At 39.5% G+C, this 27994-nt stretch overlaps 1 protein-coding gene across 1 annotated transcript in view; it reads left to right on the forward strand.

Moving 5' to 3' along the window:
- The window catches only part of LOC126977912 (phospholipid-transporting ATPase ABCA3-like), a 91617-nt gene that overhangs the window by 54163 nt on the left and 9460 nt on the right, over positions 1-27994 (forward strand). The window contains exons 19-29 of the mRNA XM_050826593.1: positions 546-628; positions 2320-2530; positions 4450-4671; positions 8318-8440; positions 14763-14999; positions 16653-16747; positions 18457-18601; positions 20362-20466; positions 21257-21390; positions 22470-22617; positions 26627-26837. Coding sequence (XP_050682550.1) covers positions 546-628; positions 2320-2530; positions 4450-4671; positions 8318-8440; positions 14763-14999; positions 16653-16747; positions 18457-18601; positions 20362-20466; positions 21257-21390; positions 22470-22617; positions 26627-26837 — 1714 coding nt within the window. The remainder of the gene's footprint in view (positions 1-545; positions 629-2319; positions 2531-4449; positions 4672-8317; positions 8441-14762; positions 15000-16652; positions 16748-18456; positions 18602-20361; positions 20467-21256; positions 21391-22469; positions 22618-26626; positions 26838-27994) is intronic.

Genomic DNA, 27994 nt, shown 5'->3' on the forward strand with positions numbered 1-27994 from the left:
AATTAAGAGAGAATGCCTGTACCGATCGCGATGGTAATGCACTGTGGATGCCCTGTGCCCCAGCTAGGGGATACACGAATTTAATGATTCTAATATTATACGTCTGTGTCTATTACAGTGGACCTAGCCTTGGTGAGTAAGCAAAGTGCAATGCAATGGTATTAATGGCCAGTGGGAGGCTAAATAAAAATATTATTATTAATTTGCACAGGATGCCGGCTGGATTATGGGTACCACTACGGCGCCTATTTCTGACGTGAAGCAGTTATGTGTTAACAATACTGTGATTCGGTCTGAAGGGCGCCGTAGCTAGTAAAATTACTGGGCAAACGAGACTTGACATCTTATGTCTCAAGGTGACAGGCGCAATTGTAGTGCTGCTCAGAATGTATGGGTTTTTCAAAAATCCTGAGAGACACTGCATTGCAATGGGCATGGCGTATCAATTACCATCAGCTGAACGTCCTGCTTGTATCGTCCCTTATTTTCATTAATAATAATAACAAAAACATCAAGTATGCTCAATAAAAATAATTATGTTTCAGAGATCTTGCGAATTGGATTGGACGATAAGCTAGAGTACAACAAGTATATAGCTGGCGTAGAACTTAACGAGACCGACGCCAAGGTGAGTCGTACTACATTGATATAGAGTTACTACTCAAACGTATAGAAGTATCAGACATTGTCACGTACAGTTTTACTACTTAGTTACCATGTGTGTATTTCATCGCTGCTAAGCAGGAAAGGAGTTGAAAGACCTGTCATTCAAAAGTGCTTGTCATGGCCTCATCATCAGCCTGAAGACGTCCACTGCTGGACAAAGGCCACCCTCAAAGATCTCTACGATGATCGGTCCTGCGCTGCCCTCATCCAACGTATTCCGGCGATCTTGACCAGATCGTCGGTCCATCTTGTGGGAGGCCTCCCAACACTGCGTCTTCTGGTACGTGGTCGCCATTCGAGGACTTTACTGCCTCAACGGCCATCTGTCCGTCGAACTATGTGCCCTGCTCACTGCCACTTCAGTTTCGCAATCATTTGGGCTATGTTGGTGGTGACTTTGGTTCTTCTACGGATCTCATTTTAGAAAACTCCGAACATAATTCTCTCCATTGACTTCTGAGGGAACATGAACTTTCTCATCAGGCCCATAATGAGCGACCACGTCTGCGTACCCCAAGTCATGACTGTCAACACTCACCCGTTGAAAACCTTCGTCTTCAGGCACTGTGGTATTTGGGACGAGAAGATTGTCATGGCGTAATTGAATTAAATATATTGAATTTATCTCAAAAACAAAACGGCATGCTTTTACGAATGCTCTTCGTCCGAGTGTACTGGGTTAGTGAAGCCCCGCAACAGAGATTGCATATGATTAATTAACAGAAGAAAGTATATCGATCAAAATTTTCTATTTTAAATTATTAACAGGAAGCTTGACTCAGCATCGTTGTTAAATCTAATTAAATTTAGAACATCTCGAATGTCCTCTCGTTCTTAGATTACTTTTTATGTATCACCTTGTAAAACCAATTATGCAGGAAATACATTTGTGAGGCGCTCTTGTAGTTTTTACAATTTACATCTTACTGAAATTGATATATTTTTATTAAATATACAAAAATATAAGAAAATAGTAGGCGATATTATACTCAATGTAAAAAATTGTTAACTCTAAATAATAAAATCATTGTTGTTGTTTCCTGTTCTTATAATTGTTAAAATTTTCGTTTTGTTTGATGTAATTTTGTAGTTTTCAGTTTTGGTTTAATATATATATATATATATATTATGCATCATTGTCCATTGTGAACATAATTAGTAACTAAATTATTAAAACTTTCATGAGTCATTATTAAATTATTTATTAATACGGCTTTACTCACGTTTTTGTCGGTGTCGGTACCGGTACCGACTAGTTTTCGACCATTCGGAGGTAGTAGTGGACAGTGTGCGTACATTTTGTGCACCCGTGGACACCAATAGTGACGTAGTGTCAGTGATACCGTGCTCGTCATCACCGGCGCCCCCCGCCCTGTCCAGCCGCACTCCGAGCACAAGTCCGTAGTAAGAGGTGGGACGTTATCGCGAACCCACCACACTCACCCCGATGAAGGATCTCCGAATGGTCCGAATGTAGTCGGCACCGACACCGTTAAAAACGTGAGTAAAGCCGTATTAATAGATAACATAATTAGTATTTACTTTATGGAACTGTTTTGTCTTCTAGTTTATGTATATTTGATACCTAACTATTGTAAAAGATTGTATTGTCCCTGAATAAGTTAATACAATAAATCAATAACTGGTTGTCAGGTGTCGTACACGACGCGCGTGCGACACGCCGCGCCCGTGGCCCTCAACGTGCTGTCCAACGTGCTGGCCACGCACGCCCTGCCGTGGGCCGACGGCGCCACTCTCACCACCGTCAACCACCCGCTGGAACACGGCGACTTTCAACCGCGGCAGCTCCAGCCCGTAAAGCCCGCTGCGGAAGCCGGCACCTGGGCCGCCTTTCAAGTCATAAGTCAGTCATAATCTAATACAATATAATCTAATACAAAGAATAATTTTAAACATGGCTATGACACATGTTTTGTTAAATAGTGTCTGACTATTTAAACGACGTCTGAGTGAGCCAGTGGCTCGTATTATACTGCCTTTCTTGCAACTAATATTAATTTCTATTACAAGTACCAAATTAAGAACGATTGGGACTTTTCTATGCCAAAAAACACTAACCAAATAAATCTAATTTAGTACGCTCATTACTCTTAAATAGATGTCATATTGGAATGGAACCGTGGTCTATTTTTTTAATAAGATTTTAATTTATATTTTTTTTATTGTTAATAATTTATCTACTCTGACATGCTGTGGGCACCTTTAATAAATAGATATACAATATTACTAGTGGACCTGACAGACCTTGTCCTTTACACACGTCTTAAATTTGAAAAATCGGCCCAGCCGTTAGGAGGATTTCACTATCATACACATGAGCAGGAGAATTATGTTATATGGACTGAATGGAGAATCTAAACCGATCTCAAATTCACTGAAACACACAAAAAAATCATCAAAATCGATGCAGCCGTTTAGGAGGTAGTTCAATTGTGAATCTAAACCATTCTCGAATCCATCTGAAGACACACAGAGAGTTCCATTAAAATCGGTCCAGCCGTTTAGGAGGAGTTCAGTTACAACAGACGCACATAAGAAATATATAATATACTAGCTGACCCAGTAAACGTTGTATTGCCGATATTAAAATCGCGATACAAAAGTATTTTTTAATCCTGACTCATAAATCAAACAAATTTAAAAAAAATGTCAAAAAAATAAAAAAATAAAATTTCGTGTGGACCACCCTTAACATTAAGGGGTATGAAAAATAGATGTTGGCCGATTCTCAGACCTACTCAATATGCTCACAAACTTTCATGAGATTCGGTCAAGCCGTTTCGGAGGAGTACAGGAACGAACATTGTGACATGAGAATTTTATATATAAAATTAAGATATAGAATCTTTACTGTGTTGAAGCAAATATGTGTGTCAGTTGTTGGTCTTTTATATTTGCTATATTAATCGTATATAGTGGGAGGGTCCTTTGCACAGGATGGCGGCTAGATTATGGGTACCACAATGGCATCTATTTCTGTCGTGAAGCAGTAATAGCATTATTGTTTCGGTCTGAAGGGCGCAGTAGCTAGTGAAATTACTGGGCAAATAAGACTTAACATGTTCATTTCAAGGTGAAGAGCGCACTTGTAGTGCCGCTCAGAATTTTTGGGTTTTTCAAAAATCCTGAGCTAAAGCATCTTGATCGTCTCGTCCCTTACTGTCATAATAATAATATTGATACACTTTACACAAATTATCTTGTCCCAAACTAGGCATATAGCCTGTACTATGGGTACAAGACAACGATATATTTTATACAATATACTTAAACATACATAAATACATATGAACATCCATGACTCGGAAACAAACATCCATATTTTTTTTTATGGTATAGGAGGACAAACGAGCGTCCGGGTCACCTGGTGTTAAGTGATCACCGCCGCCAACATTCTCTTGCAACACCAGAGGAATCACAAGAGCGTTGCCGGCCTTTAAGGAAGGTGTCCGCGCTTTTTTTGAAGGTACCCATGTCGTATCGTCCCGGAAACACCGCACAAGGAAGCTCATTCGACAGCGTTGTAGTACGAGGGAGAAAGCTCCTTGAAAACCGCACTGTGGAGGACTGACACACATCCAGATGGTGGGGATGAAATCCTAACTTGTGGCGTGTCGGGCGAAGGTGGAAATATAAAAATTCATCATATAAATGATTGCACGTACCGGAAATTCGAACCCGGGACCTCTAGCTTAGTAGTAGAACACTAACCATTCGACGACCCATATTAGCCATTAAGCCACTATCAATAATGCTGGCCAGTAATGCTGCTCATCCTGGCGAACGGCGTGGCCCTGGTGTCGGCCGAGCGCGTGTCTGGCACGCGCCACCTGCACGTGATGGCGGGCAGTCCGGCCGCCGTGCACTGGCTGGCCACCGTGCTGAGTCACGCCGCGTTCTACACCCTGGCGCTCGTGGTGCCGGCGCTGCTCATGGCCGCTCTCATCGAGAAGGACAACACCATCGACCAACCCGACTTCCTAGGTACGTCATAGGCACATAAGTGAATTTGCTACAAACTGTCATAGCCATAAAGCCACGTATTCACTAGTAAACATTTGTTGATAAACTGCTAATGACTAGCGTTCAACAACTTTACGATAAACACATGTTTCTGAAACTTGGCCGTCCACACTTGTCAGTTGTTCACAGGATGTCGCCCGAGGAGGTAGTGATGCTCTCTGATGCTTACATAATAATTGACAAGAGCGTTAATCGAAAAAAAAAAAGAAGAAAAGGTGGTGGATTTAAACCATTTGTTGAATAGAAGTTATGTATTTAATGACCTCCGCGGATTTGATGGTGATCCTGAAATGATTTTCAGAACTTCACCAGACTGTCACCAACTAACTTTTGTTTATAAACTAGATGTTTCATTTTGCTCTCCACACGTAGTGGGGAGCACGGCAACACGTACCATATTCAAATTCAAATTCAAAAACACTTTATTCATGTAGGTCACAGAAATGACACTTATGTATGTCAAAAAACAATATAAAAATATTGTTTCTTATTGAATTTACCGCTACTTCGTAAAGGGTTGAGCTAATGAGAAGAAGTAGCAAGAAACTCATTGCCACTCTTATAAGACAAGATTTACAATTTAGATGTTTTACATCATTTCTATTACAATATATACAAAGTGACCCAACAAAAATACTCAAATGTCGAAAACTTAAAGGCTTACATGAGTAAGTCAAAAAAAGTAAATTAATACTTACAATATAAACACTAAACACAAGAGTTATTGAATATAGTAGATGCATCAATCCACACATACGGTAAATAAATAGAGGCATTATGTGAGCATTTCATAAAATAAAATATATAATAACTTTAAATAATAATAAAAAAACACATCAAACAGACCTCCCGGTAACAAGATCATCCAGCCCCCACTGTTACAGCACACACATAAACAATGTTTCATCACGTATGTTTCTGAACTATTTATAAACTGTTTACAGAGATGATGAAACATTAAGAAACATTGTTTATGAACAGTTTATAAACAGTGTTTATTAACAAATGTTTACTAATGAATACGTGGCTTAATGTTAACACCGGGATTAGACATAAACTTATGATGCCTACTACTCGGCTAAGTCGAGTTGGTGAGTCTTTTGTGGGGCGATGTACATGATTTTACAAAAAACATTTGTGTGGTAAAGGTTACTATAACATAAATGACTTTCTTAATGATACCACAGATTGGAAATGGAGCGACCGCCCTCAGACTATTAAATAATAAGTTTAATTGCACAATATTACTTTGTAATCATAATATTTCGATGAAAAAAAAGCCCGCTGAGTATTGCACCCGTTCTTCTCAGATCTGAGGCATTCTTTTTGAAGTGGGTGGGTAGATTTTGACTTTCAATAAATGATGTCACATCCTATTATGAATAAAAATATTTGAATTTGAATGAAATTTGACTTACTACACAGATAATCTCATTATGCGCTTTTGTTTGTTGCGGTTTTAGCCACTGCAGACTTGATAATGAACTAGAAAAGTTTAATACACTCATTTGAATGCTGCGTCAAAAATGCGGCTGACAGTATACGGGATTGCGTTCCGTTTTAAATAGTAACCAGTATAACTGGCTATAAAGGAACGGCTTCACAGTATACTAAATTGACGTCACACTGTACACTGTGGTCGCAGTGCATATCTGAAACATACCCTATATTCGTAATAGGTCACTTACTAATGTAGTGCGTAACATCTTTCCTTGGGCACTGCTGATATAACACTGAGTGCGATGCTATTGGACATTGGCGTGAGAGGGAGTGACAAAACTCATGTGTGTAAAAGAGACGTAGAATACGTTTTAACCGTTCTAGTCCGCGATACGACTGTTTTCGATTTACCCGATTGTAAAGCATGTGCTTTTTAGTAGAATCAATAGTTTAACATTTTCCCAAAATTTTGGATTAGGTTAGTTTCGTTCTAAAGGTGCTATATACGTAAATAAAACTAATAATAATAATAAAAATGTCACTGCCTTCAGATTATTATTGGACGCCCAAGTTACAAGGCGTACATTTGTTTATTTCATAAGTTTAAGTGGGCCTCATTGCCAACGCTCTAAAGAAAAAAGTTGAGTGGTGTCAAGGGACACCCCGATGGAACGAACTTCCTTTCGATTAATTAGTGAAGGAATTGTAATAAAATTTTATATATAATTATTTTAAATTTTATTTTTTAAATTAATTATTAATAAATTAAATGAAATTTTAATTTTAAATTATAAAATTCTAATTATTTATATTATATATATATTAATTATTATAAGAATTTTTTTAATATTATATTATATAATATTGATAATATTATTTTGTAACATTTCTTATAATAATTAATATACATACATTAATAATTAAATTATTAATTTAATATTAAATAAATTAGTAATATTATTATTAATATAATAATAAATAAAATTATTATTATTATTTAATATCCATTTGTAACAGACAGACAGAGAAACATGCGCACGTCGCACAGCCTACAATAGCTTACTATAGCAAAAAGTGTCGTGACAACTTTTCGTAAGAATTTTTTCCGTCTAGCCCCCTTTCACAACGCGCGATAAGGAACTTCGTTCCAATAAATTAATAATAATAATTTATATGCGAATTACACGTTCGCTGACTTTTACAGCAAACCATACATACACGATCTGAGGATCTCCTCTAAGTAGCCGTAGTAACGTAGAGCGATAGACTGACTCGCTGACGACAGACTGCCTCCATCGCCCGCTCTCGTTTCCCATTGAGTTGCAGGTTATTAGGTAGGTACTGAGTTTAAGGCTTCAAGTCCTCGCGTTCCCTGTTGCAGCAACCGATACATAAAAAAGTCTTAACCACACATTAACATTATCTCGAATATAAAAAATTTATGGAACTTAATCAACCCCCAAATGTATGTTTTAAGGTTTCAACACCGTTCGCGTCGGGGATTAAGTTAGCAATTTAGTTCGTTAGTTATTTAGTTCGAGTTGGTACACTGTTGTGTGAGTTTTGAAATTTTGATCGTGGCTGGGTGTGAGAATTGTGAAACGCTTTCGGTGTCAGCGGAGGCATTCATTATTCACGGAGGCGCCTGTGATCCCGCTGAGTATCAGATGTTCCGTACGATCGTTTGTCTGATGACCCAACAAAAATGAACAGCGGAGTCGTTTTTTTTTATGAAAATAAGGGATAAGACGAGCAGGACGTTCAGCTGATGGTAATTGATACGCCCTGCCCATTACAATGCAGTGCCGCTTAGGATTCTTGAAAAACCAAAAAATTCTGAGCGGCACTACAACTGCGCTCGTCACCTTGAGACATAGGATGTTAAGTCTCATTTGCCCAGTAATTTCATTAGCTACAGCGCCTTCTGACCGAAACACAGTAATGCATTACTGCTTCACGGCATAAATAGGCGCCGTTGTGGTACCTATAATCTAGCCGGCATCCTGTGCAAAGGAGCCTCCAACTGGTCTAAGTACCGGCTACCGATGGTCACCCTAGTGGCACGGAACACTAAAATATCTGTGGAGACTCGTGAATTCTCGATAATTGGCGATCGCATGTCCCCTTTCAATAATACTTTAACATACGAACTGTTCGTTCACCGCAGGAGTTATGTTCCTGGTGCTGCTGCTGGGGATGCTGTCGTTCTTGAGCCTGGTGTACCTCGTGTCCTTCATGATGGGGAAGCAGGGTGCCGCCGTGCTGCTCATCGTCATCATCATCATCTTTGGTAACTAACCTGTTAGTATTTTTATCTACACCCATGCTTTAAATCCTCTATTAAAGATTCTGAAACAGTTAGCTTATTGCCAACATTAAAACACCCAATGTCGTAATTACCATTAGATCATCCAAACGAGTGCTCTAATGTTGTACTGAATTTCATAACAACACTCCTTGGTTTTTTTTCGATCCCTTCATGCACAAAGAGTTTCAACAGACAGCCACATTCTTATTGCTCGATGCGTGGTATCTGTATGAATTTCAAAAAAAGAACATTTTCGTTTACGCGCGTTCCACACTACCAGAACATGGCGCGCCGTAAAAAAAAAGTAGGTTATTCGAAACCCCGCCATTTTTCTTGGAAAATTGAGCGATTCAAATTTTGACAGCACACCGCCGGATATTTTAAACGCTCCAAAATAACATAATAATCAAGTGAATTTTAATAATTGGCGATACAAACCGTAAATTACTACTAATATTAATAATTCTTTCTTTAATACTTAGTTTATTTGTATATAATCAGTAAGGGATGATATTAGGTTACTACTAGGGCTGGCTGTTTGAATGTTAGCAGTAAGCTAACTGTTCCAGAATCTTTCAGAGGATTCATATTATGGGTGTAGATAAAGTCTTGTATACAACTGTTGATAATTAGGTATTAAAACACTCATGTGATACAATTATCCACATTCGTGTTTTAATACCCCTTATTACACAACAGTTGCATAAATAACTATTGTTGCATCGCTACATATCATTTGTAAAACAATTAAAATGTAAATCATGATTTAAAAGAGTGGCAATGAGTCTCTTGCTACTTCTTCTCATTAGCTCAACCCTTTACCAAGTAGCAGTAGATTCAATAAGATTTTTTTTTATTTTGACATTCATAAGTGTCATTTCCATGACTTACATGAATAAAGTGATTTTGATTTGGTTAACCTGTGTATTACACAAATTAACCCGCGACCTCTCGCGTTCTGTGCGAGCGCTCTTCCACTGAGACCACCGTTCGGGTGAAGTAAAGTTCATAAATATTTGTATGTCTTTGTTCAGGTTGTGGCTTGACCTGTGTATTACTTAAAATCTTAACAATGACCGCTTCCAATATCCGACTTCATAGGTCCATAGGTCAATCGAACCTGAACTCAAATTCAAAGACTATTTTAGTTTAACTGGAGAATTACTGTTGCTCACGGCAATTTCTCATAACTATTTTCGATCTAATTTTTAAATCTAATTTTAATGCAGTAGTTGTACGCATTGAGTGTTTCGAAAATTGTACAACGTAGGAAAGAATCCGAGCAAATGATAGGGCGCAACTTGACGACAGCGACACTGGCTCAATCTTAGGTGATTTATACCTCTAGATAGACTGTGACAGCTGTAATCATGTCTAACGGCCGTTCTACTGTCAGTAATTAGATGTCAATAATCTGAAGCTGTACCAATATAATAATAATAATATTGACACACTTTTTACACAAATTATAAATGCTTGCACCTACCGGGATTCGCACCCGTAAGTCATTCTTATCGCCTTATATTGGGACGCGTGAATTGCAATTTCCATACAAACTTCTATCGCTGGTAAGCTATACGTCCTCCCATTTACAGACAGCGTGTACGGATTAAGTGAGTTACCGTCGATAAGTTAATTGAGACAGAAAAGTCAACGATAGTTACGATTTTTATCTCAAGTAGGCCACAACCGGAGATAGACTGAATATTGGGAACGGTATAATAATTTCAGTAACGAACGCACACAGCAACAAAGTGAATAACGTATCGCAAGTGTAGGACGTAACTGTAATGCACACTAAATTAATAAACCTGGCCTGGCTCTATCTAAACTTATAAATTATCATAGAACTCGATGTCTATATACAAGTTGCGAGTTGTCATCGCGACGACATTTCCCCAGTTAAGGCGAAGAGTAAGCAGAAAACACGCAAACATGATGTTTTTAGACAAGTTTTGTGGTGAAAGTATAGCATTTCGAGCTATGAACACTACTTAATCCTGTTACACATATCCTTAAGTCTTATTTGTAGGTTGCTAATGCTTGCTGTTGGTTATAGTTAACACTGCCGAGCCTTTTTGAACTACCACTTTTCTTTGAAGTTAAACAAGTTTGTTGGCACGGCGTGACGCATTTTTTTTGGTACTTCTTTCAGAAAAGTTATTCTTATAGCTTGTACTTTTTTGTGTAGGTTAATTTTTTCAGATTAGTAGTGAATAACGAGGATTGTTAGCATATAAACTGTTTTCCACGCGAGAATTTTGAAAATATTGGCTTTGTTGCTGTTGCATAGATGACGGGCCGGCAGCCGTGAACTCATATCGCTCAAGGTCGCTGGCATTTAGTGTCGCCTTTAATCGACACAACATGTAAATCAATTATGTACTTTAAATGTCTCCTCTCCCCAGTTTTCACTCCTTTTGTAAATATTTTGTGTAAATATATTGATGATGGATGGCATTTCTCCAATCGTGCTTAGAACGTGTGCCCCTGAGTTGACGCCGGTGCTAACGCGTTTATTCCGGCACTCTTATTCTAAAGGCGTAGTCCCTGACTCATGGAAGTCAGCCCTTGTCCATCCGATCCAAAAAAAAAGGAGACAGTTCGGATCCGGCAAACTACAGGTCTATTGCTATTACCTCCCTGCTCTCCAAAATCATGGAGTGCATAATTAGCCGTCAGCTCTTGGTATATCTAGAGGGTCACCAGTTGATCAACGACCGACAATACTGGTTTCGCCATGGTCGGTCGGCAGGTGATCTTCTGGTATACCTAACACATAGATGGGCAGCGGCTATTGAAAGCAAGGGGGAAGGCCTGGCAGTTAGCCTGGATATAGCGAAGGCCTTTGATCGTGTATGGCACAAGGCGCTCCTCTCCAAACTTCCATCATTTGGGCTTCCCGAGAGCTTGTGCAAGTGGACCTCCAGCTTCCTCACTGGGCGCAGCATACAGGTCGTTGTCGACTGATATTGCTCGAACCCGAAGCCCGTGAATGCTGGAGTGCCCCAAGGCTGTGTGCTGTCTCCCACGCTGTTTCTTCTGCATATCAATGATATGTTGGACACCTCCAACATTCATTGCTATGCAGACGATAGCACTGGTGATGCCGTATACACTGGCCATGCAGGTCTCTCTCGGGAAATCGTCGACCAGTGCCGGGAGAAACTTGTGTCTTCTATCGAGTCCTCTCTTGAGAAGGTCGCGGAATGGGGTAAATTGAACCTTGTCCAATTTAACCCCCAGAAGACTCAAGTTTGCGCGTTTACCACTAAAAAAACCCCATTTGTCGTATCACCGCTCTTCGAGAACACTTCTCTTAAAGCCGCGCCTAGTATCGGAACACTGGGTCTCGAAATCTCGAGCGATTGCCAATTTCGTGGTCATCTGGAAGGCAAAGCCAAATTGGCTTCAAAGAAACTGGGCGTCATTAATAGAGCACGGCAATACTTCAAGCCGGCCCACATACTAGCGCTCTACAAAGCGCAGGTCCGGCCACACATGGAGTATTGCTGTCATCTCTGGTCTGGCGCACCCCAGTATCAGCTCGATCCATTTGACCGCGTGCAACGCAGAGCAGCTCGAATTGTCGGGGACCCAGTGCTCTGTGAACGGCTGGATCACTTGGCGTTGCGTAGAGACGTCGCTTCATTGTGTGTCTTCTACCGCATTTATCACGGGGAGTGTTCTGAAGAGCTGTTTAACCTGATTCCTGCCGCCGAATTACACCTTCGCACGACACGCCACAAGTTAGGATATCATCCTCACCATCTGGATGTGTCCTCCACAATGCGGTTTTCAAGGAGCTTTCCTACACATACTACAAAGCTGTGGAATGAACTTCCTTGTGCGGTGTTGCCGGGACGATACGACATGGGTACCTTCAAAAAAAGCGCGTACACCTTCCTTAAAGGCCGGCAACGCTCCTGTGATTCCTCTGGTGTTGCAAGAGAGTTTGGGCGGCGGTGATCACTTAACAACAGGTGACCCGTACGCTCGTTTGTCCTCCTATTCCATAAAATAAAAAAATAAAAATAAAATTACTGTTGCTCACGGCAATTTCTCATAACTATTTTCAATCTAATTTTTAAATCTAATTTTAATGCAGTAGTTGTACGCATTGAGTGTTTCGAACATTGTAATACGTATGAAAGAATCCGAGCAAATGACAGGGCGCAACATGACGACAGCGACACTGGCTCAATCTTAGGTGATTTATACCTCTAGATAGACTGTGACAGCTGTAATCATGTCTAACGGCCGTTCTACTGTCAGTAATTAGATGTCAATAATCTGAAGCTGTCCCAATATAATAATAATAATATTGACACACTTTTTACACAAATTATCTTACCCCAAGTTAAGCATATATAGCCTGTGTTGCATAGATGACGGGCCGGCAGCCGTGAACTCATATCGCTCAAGGTCGCTGGCATTTAGTGTCGCCTTTAATCGACACAACATGTAAATCAATTATGTACTTTAAATGTCTCCTCTCCCCAGTTTTCACTCCTTTTGTAAATCCTTGTGTAAATATATTAAAAAGATTAAGTTGTAAATATCATTAAGTACTTGTAATAATTTATGTAAATTATATTTGTATATATCCTTTTTACTCTGACAGCATGTGTATTTGTTTCAGGTATAAAATAAGAAAATAAAACTTGTTTCAATCTTTAGCACCGGTCACTACCAATCAAATTAGAATAGAAAAATCTCTTTAACAAAAGAAAAGTCTACTCTAACGTGACATTGGCAAACTTCTGGTATACCTTCCACAGGAGTCATAGTAGGAAGAAAAGAGTAGAATGGAATCAATTATGTTTGTTGACGACCTGTATAGCCGAGTGGTTAGCGATCCTACCTACTAAGCTAGAGGTCCCGGGTTCGAATCCCGGTAGGTGCAAGCATTTATATGATGAATGTGGATGTTTGTTTCCGAATCATGGATGTTTAAATGTATTTATGTATGTTTTAGTAAGTATATTGTATTAAATATATCATTGTCTTGTAACCCATAACACAGGATATATAATTATGCTTAACTTGGGGCAAGATAATTTGTGTGAAAAGTGTGTCAATATTATTATTATTATGATAAACTTAATAATCAAAGGTTGACCTTGACCGCTATTTGTGTTTTGAGAGCTATCAAAACCCAGCATTCAAATGCGTGTTATTTCTTACAAACGCTTACAAATTGCTCAGACTTTATTTATGTAATACTTTGCTAAGTGTGATAAAACGGGAACTTGATTTGGGCATTGGGCTGTTTTAGCTTAAGCTCAGTATAATTCCTAATATAGCGACAAAAAAACGAAAGCAATTATTATGCTAAGTTTACACTCAGTTAAGCTTTACGTAACTAAAGTCTGAGCAAAGTGTAAGTACGCTCTATGGATCTCAGACTAAGTGAGTTGGCTACAGAAGGCCTACTCCTAAAATCGATATTCGATAAATCGTCGCATTAGTCGTGTCGAATCCTACTCTTAGTTACATCGTAATTAATGTTGAAACTATGAATGAACGAACGAAACCTAATTCTATATTATTGGTCGTAACCCTACTCTTAGTTGAAAATGTCAGAGACGTATATTCGAATTTCACAAATAATTAAACGTCACTTTTACGATAATCTCAACGACACCTTTTAGGCTGTTTATGCTATTATCGTTTCAAGTTGTATAGATATATTTGCCATACAATATACATACTTAATAAATATTATTGAAATAATTATATGAGATTTACTATTCAACAGGATTTTTTTACTACTAAGTCATTTAAGTCATTTTGTTGATCGTATAATCGTAGAAATAATGCAAATGGCCGCCTGAGAAATAGGAAGTCGACGAGAAGGGTTGAGTTACCTTTTTTTACATTTTATTATCCGCAAGTTTTGTATTATTTATTCAATTTTAAATGTTCATATTATATTCATTACATATTTTTTTAACACTTACATTATGTGTAAATTATCATTTGGTGGTGCAGAGTCTGGCATGGTCCTTAGCGCCTAAACTATGTTTTGACTTTTGACACTTAACAGCGACATAGCACAGATAATGTTTAGGTTTGAACATATTTCGTTCACACTAACATCGTAAAAAACTGAAAATATTAGTCAATGGTAACGATAAACGATAAGGAATTCGAACATTTGTTAGAGTAGGATAGTTGCGATATATTCGGAGTATTAGCGTATCGTTCCGAATGTATCGTTGTCGATTTTGCGAGTAGACCTCCAGCTGGCTACAACTCGTGTCTATCGATCCAATAATACCATTGAGTATTTGTTCGTCAGGCATCATAACTCCGGGGGTGAAGAAGGGCGCAGACATGATGGACGTGAAGGACAAGGTGAACGCTGTAGCGTGGTTCTTCCTGCTGCTGGTGTCGTACACCGTTCCGCCGCACACGTTCACGGACGCCTCCGTCCAGGCCACCTTCGTAGCGCGCCTCAACGCACTGTGCCGCCGCAACCGGCACCTGTGCCCTGCGATGATACCCGAGCCAGGCATGGATGTCAACAAGTGCTGTGGTTAGTCCCCCACTCATTTTACTGTCTCGCTTTTTCGTTTCATCTACTTTGAAGTCACAACGATGCTTAGAAAGTTTTCACTTCAAAAAGTGAAAGAAAAGATTAATCTTCTTCCTCTGCCTTCCCTGAATCCAATTACTACAGATCAAATCTAAGCCTACAGTGTCCAGTTAAGCGCATTCTGGGGAAGTTTTAATAAATGGTCCGCACGACTCGTTTACTTTAGTTACTTTCACAGCATCATGTCACGTGACCTGTTATTATGGGCTATTATTGACTGCATCATCTGCAGAAGAGGGCTGTCCGCGATATATATAGAATAGAACACGAGTTAGTAAAAGATAAATTTAGCTTAATAATAAATAAATCCATTGCACATTAGTAGAAACAAAGATCTTAAAACGTACTATGTTATATTATGATATTATTTATATTATTAAAAACTCTTTACTCTCTATATAAGCAGCGGCTGAAACACTTTAAAATGTTGTCACTCTACAATCGCCGCATAATACTGGATCTAACATTCCTCAAAAAGCTGTTATCAGGACAGACAGCGTGCAGTGAATTGTTGGATAAAATAACTTTCAAAATCCCGCACAGATATCCACGAAATCCGATTACTAACATACTTGTGGAACCAGTAAGTAGGACAAATGCCCTTAAAAATTCTCCATTATCAAGAATGTGTTCTGAGTACAATCGATTTTCCGCGTCCATAAAAGATTTTGATATTTTTCATGACACAGTGACAATTCTGAAAAAAAAAAACTAACCGCACATTTCTGTCTGTAAATAATAATAATATGTTAGTTGATATTCATACAAACTATTTCTTCGTTATATTGTATTTATTATTGTTAGTAATCTGCTTAAAATCTTTGTTAAATTTGTAGGTCGAACTGTATTTTGTATTTAAATTAATATCTTACAATGAGAGTGGTGTATGCACCAGTAACTGGCATTCATACCAGATTATAAACCTATAAGACTATAATTATTTTTAATGTTTTGTATGTAATGCTGTTGGTGTGTCAATAAATAAATAAATAAATATATATATATAATATAAAAAACGTAAACTTACAAAAAATATAAGTGTCGGTTAACAATTTAAATTTAAGAACTAACGAAAATCTCGAAGTGACAAAACTAAGCTTCATAAAATAAGTTATTGTACAAACAAATTAATTTGTAGGAAATTGAAAATTTAAAGGGTCCATAATATATTTTATGTGATAACTGGACAATACAGGGTGTTAAAAACTCCTGTACTATATCTTAAGGCATATATTGGTATAAAGTAGTAATAACGTTCCCAATTATGAAAGTTTCTACACGTCTGCCTCTTTCTTTGCGTCCATTTTTCGCCGCCCACACACCCTTTTCATTCATGTACCTGCGAAATCGTGTCGTTGTGTTAATTAGCTTACTGGTAGAATTAATAAGTCAGGGGTTCTCATAATGCATGAAACCATTTTATATGAAATGTTCTTTTTACTGTAGTATTTAATCTAAGGTGGTTTTGATTTTTTATTTTATTTTAAGTGGCGTCTCCATATTCTACTTCAAATTCGTGTCTATTTTCGTACAGGGGTTTTTTAACATAATAGTTCACCAGTTAATTAGTAAAATTGAATTGATATATTTCAGTATTGAAGGAGGACCCCCGCTGCTACTTCTGCTTCGACGAGTACTCGCCGGCTCCCATGATGCTGGTGTTGGTCGTGCAGACCATCGTCTTCATGGTGAGTGGTTGGTGGCTGGTGGTTGGTGGCTTCTACATACACATAGTAGTATTCTGCAGAAAACTGGGACTGAAATATGCCATTTGTACTGCACAGCTTTTACTTTGTGGGCGGTGGTTAGGTGGGTAAAAATGAGGCTCAGTTCCGCCGTCAAGCAACTCCATCTGTGTATTGATTTGAAGGGACTCCTAGCTTGAATTGGACGTAGTTGCTGAAAAACGTTCCAAGCTGCAAACATCACATTTTAAGGAATTCGTGTTTAAAGTTTAATAAATATTAGTGTATTCCATACATGTGGGTTGGGTTGGTTACTAAGTTATGATGTCATTTAGAGTGACAGTAGGGCTGCCATTTTTAGTCAGTACGTTAATATGAATCACGTGAACAGCTTTCTGTTCTTAACGAAATTGACGTCATGATTGTGGTTTGGAACGTTTTTCTGGAATTACGTCCAACTTGGATTAATGAGCTAGCGAGACTTAATATCTTTTTGGGTTTTTTAAGAATTCTAAGTGGCACTATATTGGTGGGTGGAGCGTACCACGATTTACGAGCCTTCCGATTATCTTGCTCCTCTCTTCAGTTTAATCATTCTTTGATCCTCCCTTATATACTGCTACTATACGCTTCTGTTTCCATTATTATTAATACTATTTGAAACATTGGTTAATTATTATAAATATAGGTTTTAAAATAGTATTTGAGGTATTTCTAAGAAGGAAAGGTGGAATATTATCCAACTCAGCTCCCTTACTAGTGTCTAATGTTTTAAGTTCTGTTATAATGTTATCCGATGTAATAGATATAGCTCGAAAAGAGATTGCAACAATCTGCATTTTTCTTTTTATCGGGATATAATTTTTTTTTTTGTAATTTGAAATATATTTCTAAAACTATTTAACATTAATTTAAAGTATGAGCTGAGAGTTTCTTATCAGTCCTCCTCCCCATATCAAAGGTCCATTACGAAGTGATGTAGCTTTATGACGTGTTATGTTATTGTCACTCCCTATATAAAGTAAATAAATATATTTCTATGTCATCAGTAAACCGTATTAGTACGTGCTCGTATGTTTTCTTCGACATAAATTTGAAGAGCGCTACATTGCCGAACGTCAGTCCTACAACCACAAACTAAAGTGGTCAGCGCGTCTAAAGAAGTTTTCACTTTATACGACAATTTGACCGCAAACAATGAATAGCGGCTCGAATAATCGACGATCAAGTCATCTCCGATCGGCTTGATTCTTTGGCGTTGCGTAGAGATGTGGTTTCTCTCTGCATCTTCTACCACATTTATCACGAGGAGTGTTCAGAGGAGCTGTTCGGGTTGATTCCAGCGGCCGAATTCCACCACCGGACATTACGTGCAAAGTACCATCCGAATCACTTAGACGTCTGGTATTCCAAAATCGCGCGTTTCGCAAGAAATTTCTTGCAATCCTCTTACTGGCTGCGGTTTTCCCGAACCTATACGACTTAGGGACTTTCAAAAAAAGAGCATACTCCCTCCTTAAAGGCCGGTAACGCATCTCTTGACACCTGATGCTGCGGATGTCCATGGGCGGTTGCCTCATTATCTCCCCATCCCGTGAGCCTCTTGCCCGTTTGCCCCTCTTATATAAAAAAAAATACTCCAAATATCCAAAGGGCAAGACATTTAGCTAGCATTAGGTGTGTCGGTTACCATTATTTGTTTTTCATTCTAGACCCTGGTGATACTGACCGAGTATGGTTTGTTCAACTCCGTAATAGATCACGTGAGCAATATGAACTACAAGGCACGCCCCCCGCCCGTCGGCGACGACATCGTGGCGGCTGAGCGCGCCTACGTCACTAAGGCGATCGAGCAACGTGAGTTTTACGTTATAAAAATAATGCAAGTTGTTTATCCAGACATAAAACTAATGTAAATCACAAATTTTGTCATGCATATTAAAAGTACTAATAGAACACTGACCTCTACTATTTACCACCGGACTAGCGGCTGTCAAAGTGCTTTTGTGCCTGTTTGAAATTCGCCATTTTGGCGCTGTAGGCGCTGTGGCGTTGGCGCATGTAGCGAGAGTCTGCGGTACTAAAAACCAGTAATGACGACCTCAGCGAAACAAACATCGATAGGAAAACTATTTACAAAAAAAATTATGTTATTTATCACGTTGATTCCTGAAGTAAAAATAACACGGAAAACGACGTTATTAATTCAAAATTCAAAAATACTTCAAGTATTGTACGCTTCTCTCGCAGTCATTTGTATGATACGTCAAAAGTAGTTCTCTGAACGCTCGCGAGTTGCGCTTCAAATAGGCACAAAAAAATTGCTGTCAAACTTATGGAACAACCTGTCCGGTGGTATTTATACAGGTCAGTGTAATTAAAACATAGCCTAGTCTAGCACCAATCTATCTAAACGTATAAATTGTCTAAGCTTTATTCAATTATTTTATCGTCATTTCTAAGAATGTGCAGTTTCGGCAAGCAGGTTAATTTTTGTCGAGTTATTTTAGGGAAAAAGGACTTGCTTTATTATCATCGTTTAATTAATAAAATGGTAAGAGTGAAAATACTGAACATAACAGTACACTGGAAGAGCCTGCGGGAGGCCTATGCGAAAGCAAAACAATCTGTGCCGATGTCTATTGCAAACTTAATGTAAATCTAAAACTATCTATAGATTGTTATTTTTGCTCTTAATAGTGATTTTCATTATTATAACACTAGAAATAAGGGATTTCTTGTAACTAATTCTAGTAGGCTTCATAAGATACATAATAGCTTTAAGGGTAAAGTCCCAGTCACTGTTCAGGCATTATCTATAAATAAATTTAAATGTTTTATAAAAAATGTCTCTGTCGTGAATCCTATTACTCCACTGCTGAATATCTAAATGATCGGACAGCCTGGGACTAGATTGTGTTTATTTTATAGCGATAGAAATGACTGTACAATGTTGTATATTTTTATTGAAAAGAGCGCAAAAAAATAATGCTGGGAGAGGTATTTGCGCCGCTTCTTCTCTCTCAGAGTGCCATTAATTGTTTCCGAAGCGGTAGTAGTATCTAGTAGTTATTAGAAATGACATCAAAAAGAATTCTAAAGGAATCAATTTTGAGAAATAAATGACTTTTATGCCTTTATTATTGTTATTATGATTGAAAATAAAATTCAGAAATAGTGCACAGTTTACTGTAGGTTTTTTGTTACATCTTGTCATATTATGGTATTCTTTTATAATTATTATTTCGTTATTTCCATTTTCTTGGTTAAATGTTGGCGTAATTTAGAATAATTTATGTAACAGCTTTATTTTCGCGGTTCTAGTAAAGTGTATCGATACACAGCCGATATTGAAAAAATTTTTATTTAATTCAAGTGGTACAATTATTAATTTTATTATTAAAATTATATTTGAATCGAATAAATAGTTTAATAAGTAATTTGCACGCGATAAATATTATAATACAAGAGAAAATACTTCGACAAATATTAAACTTACATTCCTATAAGTACAAATTTGATCGGGATCTCGTAAAACACGAGTAATATAAATTACACGCGTGTATTATATGTTAAATTATGAACTTAATATAATAATATTGCGAACGTGTCAACAGCTGACCCGAATAAGGACGCCATGTTGGTGAACGACCTGCATAAGCGGTACTCGTGCTTCCGGGTCTGTAACGCTGTCAAAGGGATCAGTTTCTCTGTCAAGAAAGGTGAGACAATAGGCTTTTACGCTTAGATACAGATTGACGTATGGACTAGCAGTCGCTTGGCCCAAACATATTTGTCGCCACAATCAACGTTATTGGAATCACAGGTGTTTTGTCCTCCATTTACTCATACGCGCATTTTATTTTTGAAGCTATAAGTAGCTTCTTATAGCTTCAAAAAAAAATCTCTGGCAAGGCACAGATTAATACGTACATTGTGATCAGGTCAAATACAAAACTGCATATTTGATGTTATGCGATTAACTTCTTGTCGTACAACAGCTAATAAGTGGAATCAATAACCGTTACAGTTTTCTTGCACTGGTATGACGTACAGTCGTTCCCAATATACTATCTACAGATAGAGACCAATTACTACCTTCTACTGTCAGTAATTAGCTGTCAATAATCTGAAGCTGTCCCAATATTCCCGATAAGTCATTGAATTGAAATTTTGATACAAACTTCTATCGCTGGTAAGCTATATGTCGTCGCATTGAGAGACAGCGTGTACGGATAAGGTGAGCTACCGTCGATATGTTTATTGGGACAGAAAAGTCAACGGTAGTTACGATTTTTATCTCAAGTAAGAAATAGACTGAATATTGGGAACGGCCGTTAGGGTCCTTCATGCATAAAGCATACTCCCAACTTAAAGCCGGCAACGCATCTCACATCCGAGCACGTACACCAGACCAGATATTAGAGTAACTGAGTTGCCTAAAATAATTGAACAGTGAAAATTGACATTAATCTGCATTTAATTTCAATTTTAATTCTGTGCGGGTATCAGGTGAGTGTTTCGGCCTGCTCGGAGTGAACGGTGCGGGGAAGTCCACCACCTTCAAGATGCTGGTGGGAGAGGAGTGTTCCACCCGCGGCCGGGTCTACGCTAACGGATACTTTGCGAGGCAACATTATAACAAGGTTACTTTACTGATAATAATATTTTTAGTGAACGGATTATTGGGCATACCTCACCGCATAGCATTCTATTTTTTTTTTTTTTTACCAGTGGGGGGAGGCTCCTATTTCTGCTGTGAAGTAGTAATGTGTAATCATTACTGTGTTTCGTTCTGAAGGGCGCCGTAGCTAGTCAAATTACTGGGCAAATGAGACTTAACATCTTATGTCTCAAGGTGATGAGCACAATTATAGTGCCGCTCAGAATTTTTGGATTTTTCAAGAATCCTGAGCGGCGCTGCATTGTACTGGGTGGGGCGTATCAATTATCATCATCATCATCAGCTGAGCGTCCTGCTCGTCTCGTCCCTTATTTTCATAAAAAAAATAATTGAAACAGCTAGTGAGTGAGTCATGGCTAATCTTGTTATAGAATTCTAGATAAATCAGCCTGTCAATTGGATGGCCAGCCCTTATGGACATGTGGTTAAATCAGCCCGTCGATTAGATGGCCAGCCCTGCTATGATCATCTGATTAAATCAGCCCGTCGATTAGATAGCCAGCCCTGTTATGGCCATCTGGTTAAATCAACCAGCTAATAGATGGCCAGACCTGTCACGGCTACTGGCTAAATCAACCATTTAATTGGATTGCCAGCCCTGTCACAGCCATCTAGTTTAATTAGTTTGTTAATTGGAGGGCCAGCCCAATCGATTAATGGCGGCATTTAATGATATGGCTCATTGACCCACTCTATCACTTTAATTGCTTTAGTTTTAATTCAGATCCTAGTTTCACTATTTATCGTGCTCTGTGCTCATAGAGAATTAATAGTTTGTAAACCTTCGTGTTATAGGACTGGGCGTTAGTAGCACTCTCTGGGTTTCCACGGAAGTCCAGCGTTGTGGATTCTTTCGAAACCACAACTATGCTGAGTTGGGGGCCCATTGGCGTCATTAGATCAAATAGAATAGTATAACAGTAAGAAATATAATCAGAATGTATAATGACGTCAATAAACATTTTTTCTTTCTTTCTTTCTTTTTTCTATGAAAAGTGAAATTGTCTCCTTTAAATGAATGCCAATTTGTAATGTCCACAGTACCTGCAGTCGCTGGGCTACTGTCCGCAATTCTTCGGACTTGACGATTTCCTCACTGGGAACGACAACCTAAAGCTGATCCTGACACTCCGCGGCCTGAACAATGACGACGTGCGCACGGAGCAGCAGTTTTGGGTCGAAGTGGTTGGTGAGTTCCAGAAAGTGTCACAGATCGTGAATCTCATGAAAATCTGTTAAGTGATTCAGGAATAAGATCATTCCTGAACATGAATGTTTAAGTTTTTTTATCTACACCCATGCTTTAAGTCCTCTATTAAAGATTCTGAAACAGTTAGCTTATTGCCAACATTAAAACACCCAATGTTCTAATAACCATTACATCATCCAAACGAGTGTTGTAATGTTGTATTGAATTTCATAACAACACTCCTATGTTTTTTTCGATCCCTTCATGCGCAAAGAGTTTCAACAGACAGCCACATTCTTATTGCTCGATGCGAGGTATCTGTATGAATTTCAAAAAAAGAACATTTTCGTTTACGCGCGTTCCACACTACCTAAAACGTGGCGCGCCGTAAAAAAAAAGTAGTTTATTCGAATCCCCGCCATTTTTCTTCGATATTTTTATTGTTTTGTTTACAAAAAATGAGCGATTCATTTTAAACGCTGCAAAAGAACTTTATATTCGAGTGAATTTTAATTATTGCACTATACAAAATGTAAATGAATACTAAAATAAATAATTATTTCATTAATACTTAGTTTATTTGTATATAATCAGTAATGAAGGATGTTAAGTTACTACTAGGACTGGTGTTTTAATGCTAGCAGTAAGCTAACTGTTCCAGAATCTTTAGAGGATTCATATTCTGGGCGTAGATAAAGTCTTGTATGCAACTGTTGATAATTAGGTATTATAACACTCATGTGATACTATTATTACACGAGGCGAAGCTGACCATGGGATACATATAGCGAAGTTGGTATTTTCAATAACAAGATAATTAAGATTACTTATCAAAGTGGAACTGAAAAAGTTAATAATACTGACTTCAAATCACAGCTCCAAATTTCACACAATGGGGTCACTGAAAATCAGTGTTGTGCTCATAATGTATGGACACAACTATAACTGAGTCCACTCAGTAACAGTTGTGTCCAGTATTGCAAGACCACTGCCACGTTAAGTGTTTTTCTGTTTATTTTGTATTAAGTAAGTTAAGTATTAGATTAAGTATATATTTTGTTCTCATTAACTTTTTTGTGTGAATGTGTCAGTTTTTCTTCCAAAATAAATTCATTTTCATATCATGTCGGGTATGTTCCGAAATGCATTGCGACCACTGTACAGTGTGACGTCAATTTAGTATACTGTGAAGTCGTTCCTTTATAGCCAGTTATACTGGTTACTATTTAAGGACGCGTTTATGAATCCGACAAAAATAAGATATTTTCGGTAGAGTTTGTGATGAAATGAAAGTAAATCTAACAAAAGTAAAAATTGCCACAAATAAATTACTTCTTTATATCCAACTAGCGGGAAATTAAAATTTTGATATTTTATGTCGTAAAAACGATTATCCGTTACCTCTTTACACAAAATTGACGAAATGGGTCTTCATTCAGGATCAGTTTTCTGCGACTACTTACATAATTTTGTCTCTTAAAAATTACGTAAAGAAAGCAGATATAATATTTTCAAAAACACGGGAAATAAATTGATGAATATGTTATAAATAATCTCAGCAAAAAATAAAAATGAATCGTCTAAATTTCATATATTTTTCTGATAAGCATGAGCTTTAAAGTGTGGTATTAAAAGTTATTTTATTTTGTCACTCCGTACGCATTGCACAAAAAGATCTATCGAAACAACGTCAGTCCGCGCTCGGCCGCCGTCGTGGGTAGACACTGTGTCGGTTGTAAGCAGCAGCTCGTACTCGGAAAGATCGCTGTACGAACATGAATATTTTTTATAAGCTCTACAATACTGTCTTTGATACTTTACTCATTTTGTACGTAGTCAGATTTTCAAAAAATGATGTTAAAATATATAAGTTCATCTCTAAATATAAGGTCTATATCGAAATGCAAGATGGCGCCGCTGAAATTTACCAACTTCTCTTCTTGGGTGTCATTTTCATGGTTTTCAGGGTCAACAATAACGAATATCGGGTCATAATCGAAATCCAAGATGGCGCCTATGAAATTTACCAACTTCTCTTCGTGGGTGTCATTTTCATGGTTTTCAGGGTCAACAATAACGAATATCGGGTCATAATCGAAATCCAAGATGGCGCCTATGAAATTTACCAACTTCTCTTCATGGGTGTCATTTTCATGGTTTTCGGGGTCAACAATAACGAATATCGGGTCAAAATCGAAATCTAAGATGGCGCCTATGAAATTTACCAACTTCTTTTAATGGGTGTCATTTTCATGGTTTTCGGTGTCAACAATAACGAATATCGGGTCAAAATCAAAATCCAAGATGGCGACTATGAAATCTATGAACTTTTCTTCATGGGTGTCATTTACCGCGTCAAAATTAGAATTCATTCATAAACTTAAATTATATTATAAAAGGCCTGTCTAACAATATCCCACATGCTAAATTAATTCTTTATTCCCTAAATATAGAAATATTTACGTTTCGACTTTTCACCCACAATATTTACAAAACACATTCCGTTACCAATCTAATTAAAAAATCTCAAAATTAGATTTTGAAAGACGTATCTAATGATAACCTACATGCAAAAAAAATTTTTCATCCTCTTTTTAACCACAAAAAGCTCTACACTTCATATCAATTATTACCACCATATTATGTCAAGAAGAGTTATTTCAATAGATATTGTAATCATAAGGTATAAGCTATTACATAAATGTAACATATATCTTCCTTAATACCGCATTATTTTCAAAAGACTAAAGGAAATGTCATGTATCAAACCTGAATATAACTTTCAAAGACCTATCCAACGAAGGTAAAACCCCACAAGGTAAGCCTCCAGTATTTTTTTCAACTCCACTTTTAGGGGAGGTGTCCTTAGGGGGGAAGCTACGTCCAAAGCACCAGACAAAACAAAAAATGGCGTGCGTACAAAGTACACATCTCAGAAGTGAAACATATTTGTGAAAACCAATCAGTAGTAGTAAAATGTAGCATATTCGCATTTTCTCACTCTATCTCAATCAGACTCAATCTCCCTCCCCTCTTCTTGGATAAAAACGACCTTCATTTTCGTGACACTTTATTCCGTTTCATCCGTAAAAATTATATCCTCAAGCGGGCAAAGAAGTTTCCCTTCAAAAGTGATCCCAAATTCGTTCTCTGCACCCTCGAGAACCGCGAATACGATATCCATATTGTTGAAATCATAATTATGTGCGGCAGCCATCTTGGATTTCAAAAGTGATCCCAATTTCGTTCTCTGCGCCCTCGAGAACCTCGGATTCGATATCCATAATGTTGAAATCATAAATTTCCGCGGCGGCCATCTTGGATTTCAAAAGTGATCCCAAATTCGTTCTCTGCGCCCTCGAGAACCTCGGATTCGATATCTATAATGTTGAAATCATAAATTTGCGCGGCGGCCATCTTGGATTTCAAAAATGACTCCAAATTCGTTTTCTGTACCCTTGAGAACCTCGGATTCGGTATCCATATTGTTGAAACCAAAATTTTGCGTGGCGGCCATCTTGGATTTCAATAATGATCCCAAAATCGTTCTCTGCACCATCGGTACCCTCGGATACGATACCGATACTGCTGAAATCATAATTTTCGCAGCGGCCATCTTGGATTTAAAAAACTGCGTTTACTGCACACGACGTTATGCGACAGAATTGCCATCTAAAGTTCTAATATTTAACTACTAAACGAACACATCAACAAATTATCAAAAATACATAGGTATTTAAAAAAACAAAATTCAAACTTGCTAAAGTATCAAATTCATTAATGCGAGTACCTTGCCTAGAAAACACCAGTGCTCACAGTAAAATATGGCGGATATTTATGACGTCATACATTTCCCTAGGGTACTGCGGCAGTATACTGGCAGTCCATAACGGAACGAATTTTTCTACAGTGATAGCACTGTGCAGTGCTCGCAGTGCATATCGGAACATACCCTTCATTTCAAATCGTAATCTATAATGTGTGTGTGTGTGTGTGTGTGTGCGGGCAGGTCTAGAGAAGTACGCCAAGCAGCGGGTGTCGGGGTACTCGGGCGGGTGCTCCCGGCGCTTGGCCGCGGCGGCCGCGCTGTGCGGGGGCGGCGCCGTCACCTTGCTGGACGAGCCCACGGCCGGCGTGGACGTGGCCGCGCGGCGCCGAGTGTGGGCGGCCATCCGGCGGGCCGGGCGCACGGGCCGCGCCGTCATCGTCACCTCGCACAGGTACCGCCTTCTGTACCACGTGACGTGGCCGCGTGTGGGCGGCCATCACGGGCCGCGCCGTCATCGTCACCTCGCACAGGTACCGCCTTCTGTACCACGTGACGTGGCCGCGTGTGGGCGGCCATCACGGGCCGCGCCGTCATCGTCACCTCGCACAGGTACCGCCTTCTGTACCACGTGACGTGGCCGCGTGTGGGCGGCCATCACGGGCCGCGCCGTCATCGTCACCTCGCACAGGTACCGCCTTCTGTACCACGTGACGTGGCCGCGTGTGGGCGGCCATCACGGGCCGCGCCGTCATCGTCACCTCGCACAGGTACCGCCTTCTGTACCACGTGACGTGGCCGCGTGTGGGCGGCCATCACGGGCCGCGCCGTCATCGTCACCTCGCACAGGTACCGCCTTCTGTACCACGTGACGTGGCCGCGTGTGGGCGGCCATCACGGGCCGCGCCGTCATCGTCACCTCGCACAGGTACCGCCTTCTGTACCACGTGACGTGGCCGCGTGTGGGCGGCCATCACGGGCCGCGCCGTCATCGTCACCTCGCACAGGTACCTCCTTCTGTACCACGTGACGTGGCCGCGTGTGGGCGGCCATCACGGGCCGCGCCGTCATCGTCACCTCGCACAGGTACCTCCTTCTGTACCACGTGACGTGGCCGCGTGTGGGCGGCCATCACGGGCCGCGCCGTCATCGTCACCTCGCACAGGTACCTCCTTCTGTACCACGTGACGTGGCCGCGTGTGGGCGGCCATCACGGGCCGCGCCGTCATCGTCACCTCGCACAGGTACCTCCTTCTGTACCACGTGACGTGGCCGCGTGTGGGCGGCCATCACGGGCCGCGCCGTCATCGTCACCTCGCACAGGTACCTCCTTCTGTACCACGTGACGTGGCCGCGTGTGGGCGGCCATCACGGGCCGCGCCGTCATCGTCACCTCGCACAGGTACCTCCTTCTGTACCACGTGACGTGGCCGCGTGTGGGCGGCCATCACGGGCCGCGCCGTCATCGTCACCTCGCACAGGTACCTCCTTCTGTACCACGTGACGTGGCCGCGTGTGGGCGGCCATCACGGGCCGCGCCGTCATCGTCACCTCGCACAGGTACCTCCTTCTGTACCACGTGACGTGGCCGCGTGTGGGCGGCCATCACGG

This window comes from Leptidea sinapis, chromosome 46 (genome assembly GCF_905404315.1).
Source record: "Leptidea sinapis chromosome 46, ilLepSina1.1, whole genome shotgun sequence".
Classification (NCBI taxonomy): Eukaryota; Metazoa; Arthropoda; class Insecta; order Lepidoptera; family Pieridae; genus Leptidea; species Leptidea sinapis.